Consider the following 16,039-nt stretch of genomic DNA (forward strand, 5'->3'; position numbering starts at 1 on the left):
AAACAGCATGACTCTGCGATCCTTCCGCGTACCAAAGCAGATTTGCTCTCTTCCTGCAGCTGTGTTTTCTGTGTGCAAAAGACCTCTGCATCTAAATCCCAATTATTATAACCTGACTTGTACCTGTTTCAAGAATTTATAATGACTACTGCATCTATGTTATAGATGCAATCAAACATTGATGTAAACTGCTAGATGACTGATAGAAAAACATACAACTGGACAAACCTGCAGATTGACATCTCTTCCTCATACCTATTTAATCCAACCAGTTCAAACTGATAAATTCAAGCCTGGATGTTGGGTTCTTTTTTCTAGTTTAGTCTAGTTTTTTATGGACTGAAAACCTAGACACCCTTTAAAACTCTTCATTCTGGCTTTAAGTGCTAGAAAACATGAGTTTGACAACTTTTACAGGTTATTTCCCATCTGATTTGGACACGGCCCAATCCTCTCACCATAAAACTGGAAATGTAAGAGAGCGTGAGTGATTTAGAGGTATTAGTAAACAGTGGCAAGGAGAAAAAAACAGTCATGGTTTATCTAGAAAATCTTTGGCCTCGTTTTCCGTTAGTCAAGTTCAGTAACTTCTTCATTTTGAGTTTGATGCTGATCATAGAGCCATCTCCTGGCACTGCTTGGGTGTTACAGCAAATTATTATTTTTTTTTTTTTTTTTTTTTTTTTATTTTTTTTTTTTACAGTGTCCTGTCTGGCAAGGTGGCAATAAGAATAATTGTCTTGATGCCAAAAGGAGCCCAACAGATTTTACTTTCACAAGTGTAGCGGTATCGCAATTGCCATACCGCTCCACTTGTTTCATGTATATAAATTGCTTTATTATAATTATGCAGGGAGTTTTACAGTTCATATGGACACTGCAATGTAAGTAGAGCAGAAAAACAGAAGAAGAAGAAGGAAAAAGAAAAAGAAAAAAACAGGACAAAAGATGAAAGAAAGAGGAGATAGGAAGGAGACAATGACAAAACATTTTCAGTCTGCTTCAACACCTGTAATGAGATGGAGAAAAAAAAGAAAAAAAAAGAAAAAAGAACAGCACAACCAAAAAACATGGTACGAGATATACAATAAAGCAAACACCTTGAAACTATCACTAAAGTAATATTATTAAGTCTGACATGTACTCTGTGTTACCTGAAGATATGAATGTGGGGTTTCTGTTTGGAAGTGAATCTCTAAGTACCTGAAGCCTAGCACCTGTAGTTGTTTGTGAGGGTGAACTTGTGCATGTAAAGTTTTAACCATAGAAAAAAATGCTCAATAGTGGTTGTGGAGAGCCGGAGAGGCACACCCCCCAGAGCACTGAGTCCAGCGCCGGGAGACCCAAAGCCCCAGGCGCCCAAGGGGACCCCAGAAGCGAAGGCACCAAGGCGGGGCCAGCCCCGGAAATCAGACCCCACCAAGGCAGGAGGAGAGACAGCCACGAGGAAGCCCCCCAGCCACCGCCATGCCGGCGCCCCGGGGAGCCGCGGGGACGAGTCCGCGGGCCCCGCCGGCAGCCGGCCACCCCGAAGTAGGGCCGGGCGCCGAACACCAGCCCCCCCACGGCGCCGACCGAAACGCCCCAGCCCCACAGAGCACCGAAACACGCCCCGCCCCCCCGCACCAAGCCCCGGCGACCGGCTGCAACACCCACCGCGACCGCACCACCAAGGAAAACACTAAGGCGGCCCCGCCCCCGGCCGGGGCCCATGCGCATCCGCCGCGAACCGGCCACGAGCGCCGCGGGACCCCCCCCAAAACGCCCCCCCGGCCAAAAGCGCAGCCCCACCCCACCAAGACCGATGCCAACAGCGCGCAACGAAACACACCGCGCACAGAATCAGCCCGAGAGCAGAAAAGCCGCCCGGCGCAAAACCGCAAGAGGAGCAGACCGCAGCCGGCGCAACCACCCCCCCCAGCAGCCCGAGGGGCAGCACAAAGCCAGAGCGGAGCGAACCGCGCCGCCCCCCCACCGGACGATGCCAAAGCAGCCCAGCCACGTCCGCCACCCCCCCCGCAGCCCGCACCAGGCCCCGACACGCGGCCAGAGCAGCTCCGCCGCCCCGGCCCCCCACCACGCACCGGTCATAGCCACCCCAGGCCCCCACCCGCCCCGCAGCCCCACCCGCCGCGATCAGTGGGAACAGAGCAGCCCCGCCATGCCTCCAGGAGGGAAAACCCACCCGAATACCCAGCCAGCGCAGCCAGCCCGCCCAGACCGGCCCCCCAACACTACCCCCGCCGGAGCCGCCCGGACCCCCACACACCAGCGGCGCGCCGCCAGCAGGACCCCCACCCAGCAGGCCCGCCTGCCCCCCGAGAAAACAGACATGCCAAACCCCCCAAAGAAAAAAAGAGAAAAAAAAAAAAAAAAAAAAAGGGGCCCCCACAATGCGACAGCGGACACCAGACACCGACCCGCCCGCAACCGCTCCCCCCCACCGAGGAAGAGAAAAAAAAAAAAAAAAAAAAACAAATAAATAGGTAAATAAATAAATTAATTAATAATTACAATTAAAATAAATAGGCAAGAGGAGAAGTGCGAGCGGAAAAACCGGAGCCCAAAACAGGACCCAAGACCCGCACCCCACCATGCCGCGCAGCTCCCCCCCTCCCCGAACCGATACCACAGAACCGGCACAGGAAAGAAACACCGCCCAGGAACCGGCATCGTAGCGAAGGCACCGGCACCGACCCCGAAAATCCCCGAACAACACCCAGCCCCACCCCGAAGCGGATCCAGTCCCAGGCCCCAGGGATCCGAGGCCCCAAGGGCACCCCACCCCCAGACAGGAGCCCCAGCAAAGCCCCGGCCGGCCGGGGCCAGTGGAGAGGCCGCCAGGAATGAGCCAGCAGTCCCCCGGGCATCCACCCCCAGCTCCACCAGTGCACCGGTGAGCCCCGACGCCAGCCAGCGGAGGGAGAGCAGGACGGGGGGAATGGGCTCCGCACTTAGCGGAGACTTGAGATGTATTTGGGAGAGGGTGCGGTTGAGACCCCAACCTGGGAAAAAAAAAAAAAAAAAAAAAAAAAAAAACACACCATCTCAATCATGCCTTCCCTCCCTAGTGCCCCCACTCGTACCACAGGAAAAAAAAAAAAAAAAAAAAAATAAATAAATAAAATTGAATAAAATAATAATAATAATAAATAAAGAAAATAACAACGCAGACACACATTCACACATAACACTCACATCCAATAATACCAGGACCAAAAACCCGGTGACACCGGTGGTCGGTCCCGGGACTATCGGATGACCCCATAAGTGAACCTAAAATCCGGATGTGAGGGGAGGGGAGCGGCGACACCGCCACACCAACCCATCTCTTTCCTGCTTCAAGCCCGGCCCCCCACCCCGCACACGGACCGGACCACCCCCCGCAAGAGCCCCCCCCCGGGACCGGGGCCCACCCATCCCGCGCCGGCCACCCAACCAGAACCGCCCCCCCCCCGAAAAGAACAAAAAAAAAAAAAAAAAAAAAAAAAAAAAAAAAAAAAACCTTCAACCAGGCACTTCATGCCCCTCCATCCAGGCCACCTAGGCCCCGCAGCCAGCCCCAGCCAAAACCACGGACCAGGTGGCCCGCTCTTCCTCCAGGCCCCAGACTCGAGGCGGCAGCCGGAGAACAGGGGTGTGAGAAGACCCCGATCCTCACTGCGCCCGCTCGAATGTGGTGTTGTTGCGTGTTGCTCTCAGATGCAATTAAAACTGGGAGTACCAAGAGGGGGTGTCCGGCACACTCCACTCCCCCTCCAGGAGATAGACGGTGCCAGCACACCCTCCCCCTTCGACAACCCTCAACCCTCAATGTCTAGATGCGAGAGGGGATGGAGGAGGCCGACCGTGGTGAGGCCCATAAAATAAGCCCCCCCCCGGTGGCCCTGACCCCCACCCCCCGAAAATACCCTACATAGATGTGTGTTGTGAAAATGATGTAGATGGAAGTGTCTAAAATGCAAAATAAAATTGGGGTGGGGGACGTCATCAGAAGGTGTGGCCCTCCAGTAACGACCCCCTCCCCAAAAACCTACATGTGTGGCCGAGTGATGGAGCAGGCAGAGGGAGGATTTCGGGGATGGGGAGCAAAGGACTGGGGTGCCTGCTGCACTCCCAGGGAGCCAGCTCCCCCGCTGACTCCAATAGGCACCCCCGTTCCCCGAGAGCCCCCCCAGAGAAGGGGGCCCCACCAGTTTCACCACCATAGCCCGGGGGCACGGGACCGGCAGCAGGACCCACCAGCCAGCCGGGCACGGAGCCGACTCCACCACCCCCCCACCACAGCAAATTAGCTTTAAATGAAAAGAAAGAAAGTTGCTGTTTTCAAAAGAAGATTTTTCCAAACATGTATGTTTTAAAAGATCTGGGTAAGTATAGCCAGGGTCTTAAGGTGTCTGTTGAAGTTTTTTTACAAGCACCAGATACCCTTTTTTCTCCATTGCTAAATATAAAACAAAATAAACAAAATCAGACTTAAATATTTTTTGGAATTAAAGAAACAGGACTAGACTGGTTTAAATTTTATCTATCTGATCGATTTCAGTTTGGTCACGTTAATGACAAATCTTCCTCATGCTCAAGGGTTTCCTGTGGAGTACCACAGGATTCAGTGCTAGGACCAATTCTCTTTACTATATATATGCGAATCGGTATAATTATTAGGATTAATTTCCACTGTTATGCCGATGATACTCAGTTATATCTGTCTATAAATCCAGATGAAGCTAATCCAGTACATTGAGGTATACAAACCTGGATGACTCTTAACTTTCTGTTCCTGAATGCAGATAAAACAGAATTTATAGTGTTTGGACCAGAGTCTTTGAAAAAGATGCTGATTAGTCAGTCACTTCATTTGGATGGGATTAAACTGATCTCAGATAATGAAGCAAAAAATACTGGTATTATTTTTGATCAGGACCTGTCATTTAAATCCCTTATCAAAGAGGTCTCTAGGATTTCCTTCTTTCATCTGCGGAATATTGGAAAAATTTGAAATATCCTGTCCAGGGTCGATGCTGATAAACTAGTCCATGCATTTATTACTTCAAGGCTGGACTTTTGTAATTCTTTACTATAAGGAAGTCCACAAACTGTAGTTAAAAGCCTTCAGCTGATCCAAAATGCTGCCGCCAGTGTTCTGATAAAAATGAAAAATCCTTGCTTTTCTTCATTGGCTTCCTGTTAAATCAAGAATAGAATTCAAAATCCTCCTTCTCACATATAAAGCCTTAAATGGCCAAGCTCCATCTGATATCAGAGATCTGATTGTTCCTTATGTTCCTAACAGAGCACTTCGCTCTCAATCTGCAGGTTTACTAGTGGTTCCTAGAATTTCTAAAAGTAGAATGGGAGGCAGATCTTTTAGTTATCAGGCTCCTCTCCTGTGGAACCAACTACCAGTTTTAGTCCATGAGGCAGACACCCTGTCTACTTTTAAGGCTAGGCTTAAAACTTTCCTTTTTGATAAAGCTTTTAGTTAGAGTAGCTCAGGTTATCCTGATCTATCTCTATAGTTTTGCTGCTATAGGTGGAGGACATACAGTAGGGACCCCTTTTTCATCATTCTGCTTTATTCTAAAGCTATTCTCTCTGCAGAATCTTTTATTTTAATCTCTAACGTTCTGCTCTCTCTGCTTTTTCTCATAGTAGCTTCATCTGGTCTGTTCCTGTTTGGCTGTGACTCCATCCTGGAGAGAAATACTGTATCAGCTGTGTTGCTTCCATCAACACTTTGGAGTTGTTGGAGATCGGCCTGTTTTTCAGTGTAGCCCTGTTTCTCTGAGTGTGGCTGGCTGGATTAGCTCTCTTTAGCCTCTGACATGGAAACTGGCTCGGAGCTCGTCTGCCTGGCTATGCGTTTCCTGGACCGCCTTTTACAGCTGCCTTTTGTATGTCTGCTTCTGTCTCCTTAAACCCCAGTCTGCGTTGGCAGATTGCTACTTACACTGACCCTGGTTCTGTTGGAGGTTTTTTCCTGTTAAAAGGGAGTTTTCCTCTCCACTGTCACTACAAGCATGCTTAGTTTGAGAGATTGCCTTTTAGTCAATGAGTTGATGCAATCAACTGGTTTTCCTTATATAGTAAACTTTAAATCAATTTGACTGTATTAACTTGTAAACTATAAAGTGCCTTGAGATGACATGTTGTGAATTGGCGCCATATAAATAAACTGAATTGAATTTGATTAAATTACTAATTCTGGTTGTAATTTGGGGGGTTTCTACTTACTGTCTGTCTTCTGTAAGCTGCCACTCTTCTCTCCTGTAGTGTCAGTTAAAACTATATGGACATGCTGACTTATGCAAACAAGATGATAAAATCTTTAAAAGACTGTTGCAACCTTAGAAAAACAAAAGCTGCTTGCCTTTTTCAGGCTTTGGACTAATCCCCAGTTAATCTTAAGGCAAACACAGAGATATTAATTGAATGACAACTACTTAGGCAAACAACCACTCCTTAAGTCAACTGGTAGAAAGACTCCAGTACCTTCAAGTTATGTTTTACTAAGGTCAGTAAAAAGGTCTTGATTCTTGAGAGTGCTGGTAGCCTTATTCAGAGCTACTGATCACCTACTTCCACAATAATTTTCTCTGGCTACAAAAATGCCAGTTCTTTTCCAGTACAGAAGGAAAACTCCAGTCCTCGAGGGGCAGGGTCCTAACACCTTTAGATTTGTCCCTGCACATCCGGTTCAAACTATTAGAAGATTACCAGGACTCAACCTGCAACGTACTATAAATGCTATCCATAATGTTGGTGTTAACAATACTTAGGGTTACTAGATGTTAACTTTTAAAACAAAGCCATTAGCTCTTTTGCCATCCAATCTGTATTGCAGAGTTCATGTTAACATTTAAGCCAGGGTCATTTTTTTCTTTATTTGGATGAAGGGAATTGTTACTATTTTTAGTCAGTCGCTTATTGACTTTCCAACTCAACTGCAGAAAATCTTTATTCTTTTATGCAATTCTTAGCCACAAGGAAATAAAGCTGATTCCTTTACACCTGCTTTTTTAACATTTGCTGACATGCATTTGAAACTGTTTTAAAGAACTTCTTTATCTTGAATCATCCTTTCTTTTATGATTGGCTTCCAGAATAGCCTCAGATTCTGAAAAAAAAACATGGGAAATGAATACAATATATACCAAGTATTAGATAAAACAGACAATTAAAATGTTCAAATCACAAGTGGAGACAACTAAAAGCAACACATTTGTCTTAGCTTCAAAGGCGATTTGACAGATGATGTAAACACACTAACTAAAAAATAAATTTGATCTTCCATTTTTCTTGTTGGCTTTATGAAGTTGAACTTAGTTTGAAATTTAAACAAGTATGTCTGCCTTCTAGAACACACCAGACATTTTTTCCATTCAACATCATGTTAGAATAAACATTTATCTCCAATTTAACAAAATCAAATAATTTTTTATTTTCAATTGCCTAACAGGCCGATCCCGATTTTGCTCGATAGAGATTTTTTTTTTATAACCCACACTGTCAGTCATTATAAAATTTCAAAAACCCGTAAATATTTCAATGTTATCCTTCTGAAAGGTATTAATCGATACCTATGAAACGATAAAACTTCTGATTTTACTGATCTCAATGTAGGAATTTGACCTCAATATATATGGAAATGCTCTCTTCACAGGGTGGACTTAGGTTTAGGGCTAAGGTGTGAATATGGTTTAGTTTAGGGATTGGATGAAGTATAAACTGGTAATAGTTAGGTTTAGCGTTATTGTCAGGATTCGGGCATAGAAAGGGTTGAATAAGACTGAAACACAATCTAAGCCAAAACATGGTCTTCACCACATATAGCAGGATGTGAATGTGTGAGGCAATGTTTTTGTTACTCTGTGGGGACATCTTTAGGCTGCAGTACATCATGGAGATTTAAAGGTACTTGTGGGGACCAAAGATGGCCTCCATGAGGAGAAGTTCTATTCCTTGGTGGGGCATAGGTTTAAAACTAAGGTGTGAATTGAGTTTAAGTCAGGCTTAAGCTATGGATATTAATGGCAGTCTAATTTTTGTGTGTTCAGTGATTTGTGCTGTGAATTCATGCATTTGCAGGGAGTTTGCACCTGTCAGCCACTGTACAGGATAGCACAGAAACATGCTACTTGGTTTTTGCTTTTTTTTAAAACCTGGGGCGACTCCAGCACGCACAGGAAGAAAGTCCAAAGAGAAGCACTGGGGTTAGAACCCAGGACTTTTTTTTTCTTTTTTTTTAACAAGACAAGTCATAAACCTTGCATAAATTCTGCCCAAGGCCATTTTGAAGGATTAAAGCAAAGTTCTGCTCCTTTGAAGCGAAATACAGTAACTTCGGTATGTATTCCCACTGTAAATTTCTTAACCTGGAATATATCTCATTTAATTTATTTATTTATTTTTAGCACCCTGCAGAGGTACCTGCTGAGTGTCTTTCTTTATAGAGTGATGCTCAACCTCAAACATATCCCCCGTATAAAACGCGACACATGTTGCTGTGTTGTGTAGCTAATGTGCTTTGATGTCGAGCAATTAATTCACAATAAAGATGCCACAGGGTGAACAACATGTCTGAGCAGTTTATTGATCTCCTCTCTTTTCAGTGCATTTCAGACACAAACCCCTACACACCCCCATCCATACACAACCCCACCCACAGACATACACACACAAACCCCTACAAACACACACACAGAGAGACATACACCTGTGTGAAAATACCACATGTTCTAATTTTTGGGATGATTTTTGTCATTTTAAAGGGAAACAGCACAACAAAGCCTCCTTCTGGTTTCTTAAATTGAACTTTTTCGATAGTGTTACACCCAAACTCCAGTGGATTTAACATTTTCATTGAAGTAGTGACTGTGGTTGTTTCCAACTGTGAGAAAGGAAACCAAAGCTGCAGTACACTCAGAGTGACACGCTCATGGGGAGAGCCACTGAGAGGCAAGCACTGATTCCTAGTTGAAAGTGTTTGGGGTGAGGGAGTAGGCAACATAGACCATATTTATAGCCAGGCACAGGAATAATTCATTGTGATCAAAGTGCAGATCATGCTCTATTCCATCACAGAGCAGATGTGGTAGAATGAAAAGAGCGTTCTTTCCCCCCCAGCCGCTCTCTAGTGGCTTCCCAAATGGTAGCAGTGAGGGAACTTTATCTGTGTGAAGCCTCTGCGTGTTCTCCGCTTGCTCTCAGGTGGCTGTACTTTAGAGTCCTCAAATAAGGGTAACCAACAGCAAAAGAAAAAGAGCATGAAAAAAAGCCTTCCACCTGCACCATGTCTTTAACATGATGACTGAATATCAGATTGTGACACTGCAGCAGGATGTGGTGAAACCAAATGGATTAGACCTGAAGGTCAGAGTTTTTACAAGTGCAATTATAGCAGGTAACGCCAAAGTCAACACAACAAAAAGTAGGTCCTATTATATCCTTTTCCTGGTCCCTTTTTTATTTAATTGGTTTCCTCCTTTAACAAACAATTTTTTACGTCTTATTCCTATGGTTTTTTTTTTTTATCCTGGTTCCTCTCATCCTCTCTCTGCAAAAACACACCATCATCCAAACACACAGGACTGCTTCTTTCAGTTTAATTTTCTCTCCCTCCCTCCCACACACACACGCACACATGCCTATTTCCTTTTTATTCTGTCTTTTACTCTTTTTACTTTCCTGTCGCTTCATTCAGCATCCAAACACACACAAACATATTTGCAAAAGCAGCCCTTCATCTTCTCTCCCATTTCTTCCTCCTCCCACTCTTTTCCTATCACTACTTCCATGCATTGGAGCCCGCACAGAGGCGTCTGTATCATTCGATCTCATATTCTCTTCCTGCCCCATCACTCCCCGAACATGATCATACTTTTTTAGTTCTCTCCAGTGTCTCCCCTGCTTCTTTTATCCTCTTTCTCCCTCCCAGATCGACGTGCGGACACAAGCAAATGGCACCGGCCGTCCAGCTTCCCAGACTCCCAGCTGGGCTTGGACAGCCCTCTTCCTTTGGCCTTTCTGGGCCATCTGGAGTGCAATGTCCCCGCTCTGCTGGTCTCCTGCCAGCAGCTGAGCCTCCCAGGAATGAACACACCATCTTCAAGCGCAATTTGTACGCGTCAAAAGCTCTGCTGTGTGTCCGGTGACCCAGCTGAGTGAAGTCATTGAGTCCTGCATTTGCCTCCTCAAAGGAGTCCCATTCTGCTTTGATGACACCTGCATTCAACTGCAATGATGATGGCACTGTAATTGATTAAAGCTGCTGGGCAGCCTTATCAGCAGTTACTGCTCTGTTTATGATCATGTTGACTATTTGAATGGACAGAGAATGTCAGTTGAGTGAAAAAGTCAACTGCCAAGAAAACATAAGACAACATTCAGCTACTTCAATTAAATAACTCGACTTTTTGAATTGTTGAATTCATCTTATCAACATAAAATTCAGGGAAACCATAGAAAATAGAACACAGCTGCTTTCATTGGTTCATATTCTCTCAAGTTAGTAAACAGTATATACATATGTAGAAGGACTGAGTGAAATAAAGGATTAATGTTTTATCAATTTCATGGCAAAACTTTTTGCTGACCTAATTAAAGTAGAACTTAATTGAGAAAATATAAATGAATGATAGCAGCTGTGAGCCTATTCTATATTCTATAGAATAGAGCCTATTCTATCTATATGTACACATCTAAATACATCAGGCCCAGGACTTTAAATTGCTGATTTTAATTATTTAATCAATTAAAAACATGTTACCACTTGAAGATATTTAATGCAATTAATTACATTTTAGACGCTAGTTGGAACTAATTTACACCTTGTTTCTACTAAACCCTAAATCTGATGCACAAATGGCGTTGGTCCACTGCAGATATTCAACCACAAAACAGAATGGACATCTAAGTTACGGTGGATGTGTGTCCTCGATTGCCAAAAAAAGCGCTGTACATCCAAACATTGCTGGCAGTTAGGAAGAAGCTAGGACCAGGAAAATTAGATATTTGCCTGAGTAAGTGGCTTACCAAAAAACAGTAGCTTCTGTGGTAATTTTTAAATTGCAATGCTCCATATTAAATAGCAATTTTTCAACTCCTATAGGCAATGCCTTATACGGAGCTGAATTGTGATAGTTCTGTCTTCCATGTACAGCCAATATTGTTTACCTTGTTGCTACATATAAATAGAGATGCAAGATAAAATTAATTGTATATTACCAAAATGATCGGAAGGAATTGTGCTATAATTAATGTACACTACATGCTAACACTGCCATAGAATCAGTTTTTCACAGAATTTGCCTAAACTATCAGAGGTTGATAAAATAGTTGAAATTGTATAACTTTCAATCAATAGGATATTTTGTTTTTACTCTTAACAAATGGTTTTACATTCCAATGTGAATAATTACAAACCCTGTAAATAACTCTATTAAGGATTTTAATTGCGTCCTAATACTTTAGACAGACAGGGAGACAGAATTGATAGACTTACATGACAAGTTATTTTTGCATGCAACATGTCCTTAAGTGCATATGAGTTAAATATCATGTACTCTGAAGCAACCTAACTGCTCCCTCATCAGTGACAAGATTCCAAATTCCAGTTTTAATGTTGGCTTCTCATTTTTAGTATTTGTTTACCAACCAGAAAGAATCCAATCTCTCACAGGCAATCCTGTTCTCCACTCTCTACCTGTAAAAAAAAACACCTGTTGTAAACTATCTCTATAAAAGACACGTGTCCAAACACCCAATAAAACAAACTCCAACCTCTCCACAATGTACAAGACCAGAGATCCATGTAAGGACATCATGGATAAACAGTAGATCTGCAAATGGCAGGCTCAATTATAAGATGGTCCATCTCTTTTAGTCTGACGCTCCAAACAAGATCTGGACTCATTTGGTAACCATTGATCTTTAGGAAGGTAAGAGATCAGCGCAGAGCGATATGGCACGACCTGGTCAATGACCTCATCATGGATCAAGTAACACGATACAGTATAGTTCTGCGGTGCCTGTCCAGGACCCTCTAAAGTCTACCAACAACCATTTGGATGATGTTGAGGAGTAATGAGGAGAGGGTCATGTGTTCTGATGAGACAAAAATTTAGTTTTTTGGTCAAAAGTCCACTTAATGTTTTTGCAGAAAAAAGGGGATGAGTATAACTCCAAGAACGTCCTCCCAACCGTGAAACAAGGAGGTGGAAACGTTATTCTTTGGGGATGCTTTCCTGCTATAGGGACAGGACAGGATAGGGACATTGGAGGATGGATGGACGAGAGATCTTGGCCAACAACCTCCATTAAAGCTGGTTTGTTGGCTGGATCTTCCATCATGACAGCAAACCAAAGCACAGAGTGAAGGCAATTAATGAGCCGCTCTGTAAGAAGCATCTCAAGATCTTGGATATACCTACACAGTCTCCAGACCTGAGCTACATATTTGGAAAAGAACTGTATTTCCCAGCAACAGCTCCAAACAAAAACTTTCTGGATGTGGAAGAGATCTGTATGGAGGAGTGGTACAAATTCCTACTGCAGGTGTGAAAACCTGATAAAAAAAAAAACACAGGATATGTGTGATATGTGCTATTGAAATCATTTACATATTTTGTGCAATAAAATGCAAATAGATTACTTTTAGATTCAGTTACAGTTGCAGAGATCCTATGTCAAAAATAAAGAATCTACAAGCTTTACAAGTCAAAACTGGCACCATATCAAATACCTATTTTCCTAATATATGTAAATATAAATAGTCTGATTGAGAAATTCAAATATTATGTAATATTAGCTGTGCACCTACTCTATATCTATATATCTATATGTAGGATAAATTATTATTGCATAATACTAACAAACCGGCTTTATTGAAATATGTTCAAAAGTTAATAAAAATGACTGTTTGCATGGTTACATTTAAAGTGTACACCAGCTTGGTCGCCACCCAGAGGAAACAGTATGGTTTGCACAATTGTAAAAATAATTAAAACAAATTGAAAGACGTCAAAATTAATCAACAATGATAATTAGAAATTACATCACCAATAGAGAATAACCAATTCACGCTAATGGTTGATACCAAGATCATAACATGGATAAAAGAAAAACAGGTAATGAATGGCATTCTGAACAACTTCATGTTAGACATTCTCAAAGCCGCCTTATCAATTAGAAAAAAGCTTTGATGGGATGGATCACTCAACAGTTAAATCATGGCAAGAATACCAGCAATAGTATTAGTAATGAAAACATAGTGAATTTAAAAACAGAACATGTAAATATCCATGAGCTGTAACTTGTTGAGATGTGGTTTTGTGGTATTTACTTTACGTCTGTTCTGCAGATTCTGTTATCCTCCCTTTTTTCTACGAACGATAATATCAATGAAAAAGGTAATACATGTTCTTTGATAAATTATAGTTTTAAGCCAACATAAATAGGGTAATTATCAATATTCATGCATTAAAGCATATCACCCTGAGGCTTTATTGGTTAGTTTTTGTTTTTTTAATTCACTAAAGCTCTTTAAGTCACATTCTATCAGATGATAGGATTAGAAATGGTGGGAGTTTTTGTATTTTGTATTTGCATTTAACTTTAAATGTTCAGGAAAGAATTGACAAAAACAGCTGACCAATATAGTGAATCTATAATTAGTAACTTCTACTCATTCAATTTAATTAAAATTTTTGTTTAACAAAGAAAAAGAGGTCTGCAATTCGGACACCATAAGACATGAAACGCTGCGCCAGGTGGATGTTCATGACATGAAGTTGTCAGGTTACAGAGACCAATAAAACACCCAGCTTCCTACTTCACTAATCTAAAGACAAACTCAAGCTGTGTTTAATATTTCTCATGCAACAGAGTTACGTGCAACAAAAAAGGATCTAAATTGGTCAGACCAACTCAGTAACTCTTACAACTGAATGTGACTCCATCATGTAAGAAGCAGAGTAATCCTCTAAATGTTGGGAAGTAAAAAAAAAAACGACAAGCTTGAAAAACAGTCCATGTGGTTAAACAGGATTAAAGTATTTAAGAAAGAAACTTTAGTAATCAATGGGATGGAATTTGGATAGAAGGAAACCTGGGTAGTTTCAAGCTACATTTGCTGTCTAACACAACATGTCAGCTCTCAAAAACTGTCCATCCCTGTTTCATTACACTCAATAATTGGACTCACCTAATCAGAGCTCCAACATCTACCATGACGCCAGGAAACAAAGTAACACAGTCCTCTCCTCTTCTTCACTAGTTGAACAGCCAAGCCCACCCGTTTCAGCACCACGGAGAGCGCTTCCGCCTCTTCTGTCGAGCGGAGAAACGATGCAAGTTTACCTGCACAGTCTGACGCTGCTGCGGACGCGTCGACACTCGTCTTCTCCAAGTTTGATGCTTCCCTGTGAATTCTCTAACATGCCTCGCCCGATGCTCCTTGGCAGCTTTCAGAGATGAGCGCGGCCAATCACAATCCCCCGCTCGCTCTATTTTACACTCACATCTCTGCGCATCCCAACCCGCTGAGAGTCCCCGAGGACCGGCGCCTCCTTTCTAAGCCTCCGGGCGGGGACGCTTGCAAAACAAAAAACAACAAAAAAAGGAAGTGAGTTTAAAACAGCGGCTTCTCCCAGCACAAATGGCAGCCCATCTTCACTTTGCGGAGCTCCTCTTTGTCTTCGCGACGATGAAGACGCTGATAAAAAAAGAAAAAGGGGGGAGCTGCGAATTTCCTTCTGTGCATCGACTGGCTGTAAGAAGCGAAGCAGCGGGAACAGGAGGAGTGTCTAATAATATGAGTTCAATAAAGACTTTTTAATACAGACACACCAAGCTTATGTTGTTTTTCTCCAGGCAGTAGAAATGCCAGTGAGTATTAGTTAAATATCATGTAGCTACTCTGCAGCAACTCAACTGCTCCCTTATCAGCGATAAGACCCCAAAGTCCACAGCTTTGCGTTGGTTTATTATTAGTTTTCAATGCGCAATACATTTCAGACAGGGGCGTATTTAGACCTACAGCTGTGCTGGGGCCATTTTTCATTTCTAATTTTTTTTTTTTTTTTACAATGGCATGAAAAGTAATGCCTTGAATGTGACATAAAAAAATAAAATATATGTACATTTTATATCTTATCTCTACTTAAAGGAATAGTACACCCAAAACATGATTAGCCTTCATTTTCTACTCACCCCCATGCTGAACAACACTCTGGAGTACTTTTTTGATATCTCAAATGCATCTGGAGATCTGGGAGGCTTCTTGCTGTCTGCTGACATTCAAATAATGGAGGTCTATGGCGCCCGAGGCAGAAAGGTCCATAAAAGTCCACAAAAAACGTGTCAATATTCCTCCATACTGCTCGTCCAATGTAATCCAAGTGTCCTGAGTGGGTAGCATCCAGAATTTACTCGAAACGAAATCATTTAGAATGTTTTTAGAGCATAAACAGTAGTGTATAGGATTTCCTGAAAGCGCGTTCACGACGCTACGGAAGCCGGCAGACCAAACCAGATGAAAGTGCGCATTCAGCGTCTGCTCTGCCGATAATGCAAGCGTAGAAGAAGAAATGTGCTGTTTACCTGTGCAAAGAAAGAAACAACGAAAGAAAAATGTCTGAGGACTTCAGTGTTGAGGAAGAGCATGAGTTCTTTGCCGAGCTGAATGCGCTGGTTTGGTCTGCCGGCTTCCGTAGCGTCGTGAACTCGCAGGAGCACGCTTTCAGGAAATCCTATACACTACTGTTTATGCTCTAAAAACATTCTAAATGACTTCGTTTCGAGTAAATTCTGGACGCTACCCACTCAGGACACTTGGAATACATTGGACGAGCAGTATGGAGGAATATTGACACGTTTTTTGTGGACTTTTATGGACCTTTCTGTCTCGGGCGCCATAGACCTCCATTATTTGAATGTCAGCAGACAGCAAGAAGCCTCCCAGATCTCCAGATGCATTTGAGATATCAAAAAAGTACTCCAGAGTGTTGTTCAGCATGGGGGTGAGTAGAAAATGAAGGCT

The 16,039-nt window shown here is 42.9% G+C and overlaps 1 protein-coding gene across 1 annotated transcript in view; it reads right to left on the reverse strand.

Moving 5' to 3' along the window:
- LOC119781964 (carbohydrate sulfotransferase 8-like) overlaps positions 1-14,747 on the reverse strand; it is a 260,726-nt gene extending 245,979 nt beyond the window's left edge. Inside the window, exon 1 of the mRNA XM_038282626.1 lies at positions 14,204-14,747. Coding sequence (XP_038138554.1) covers positions 14,204-14,229 — 26 coding nt within the window. The 5' untranslated portion in view covers positions 14,230-14,747. The remainder of the gene's footprint in view (positions 1-14,203) is intronic.
- Between the last annotated feature and the right edge of the window lie 1,292 nt (positions 14,748-16,039).

This window comes from Cyprinodon tularosa, unplaced genomic scaffold, assembly GCF_016077235.1.
Source record: "Cyprinodon tularosa strain WSP-4 unplaced genomic scaffold, ASM1607723v1 ctg186, whole genome shotgun sequence".
NCBI classification, from domain to species: domain Eukaryota; kingdom Metazoa; phylum Chordata; class Actinopteri; order Cyprinodontiformes; family Cyprinodontidae; genus Cyprinodon; species Cyprinodon tularosa.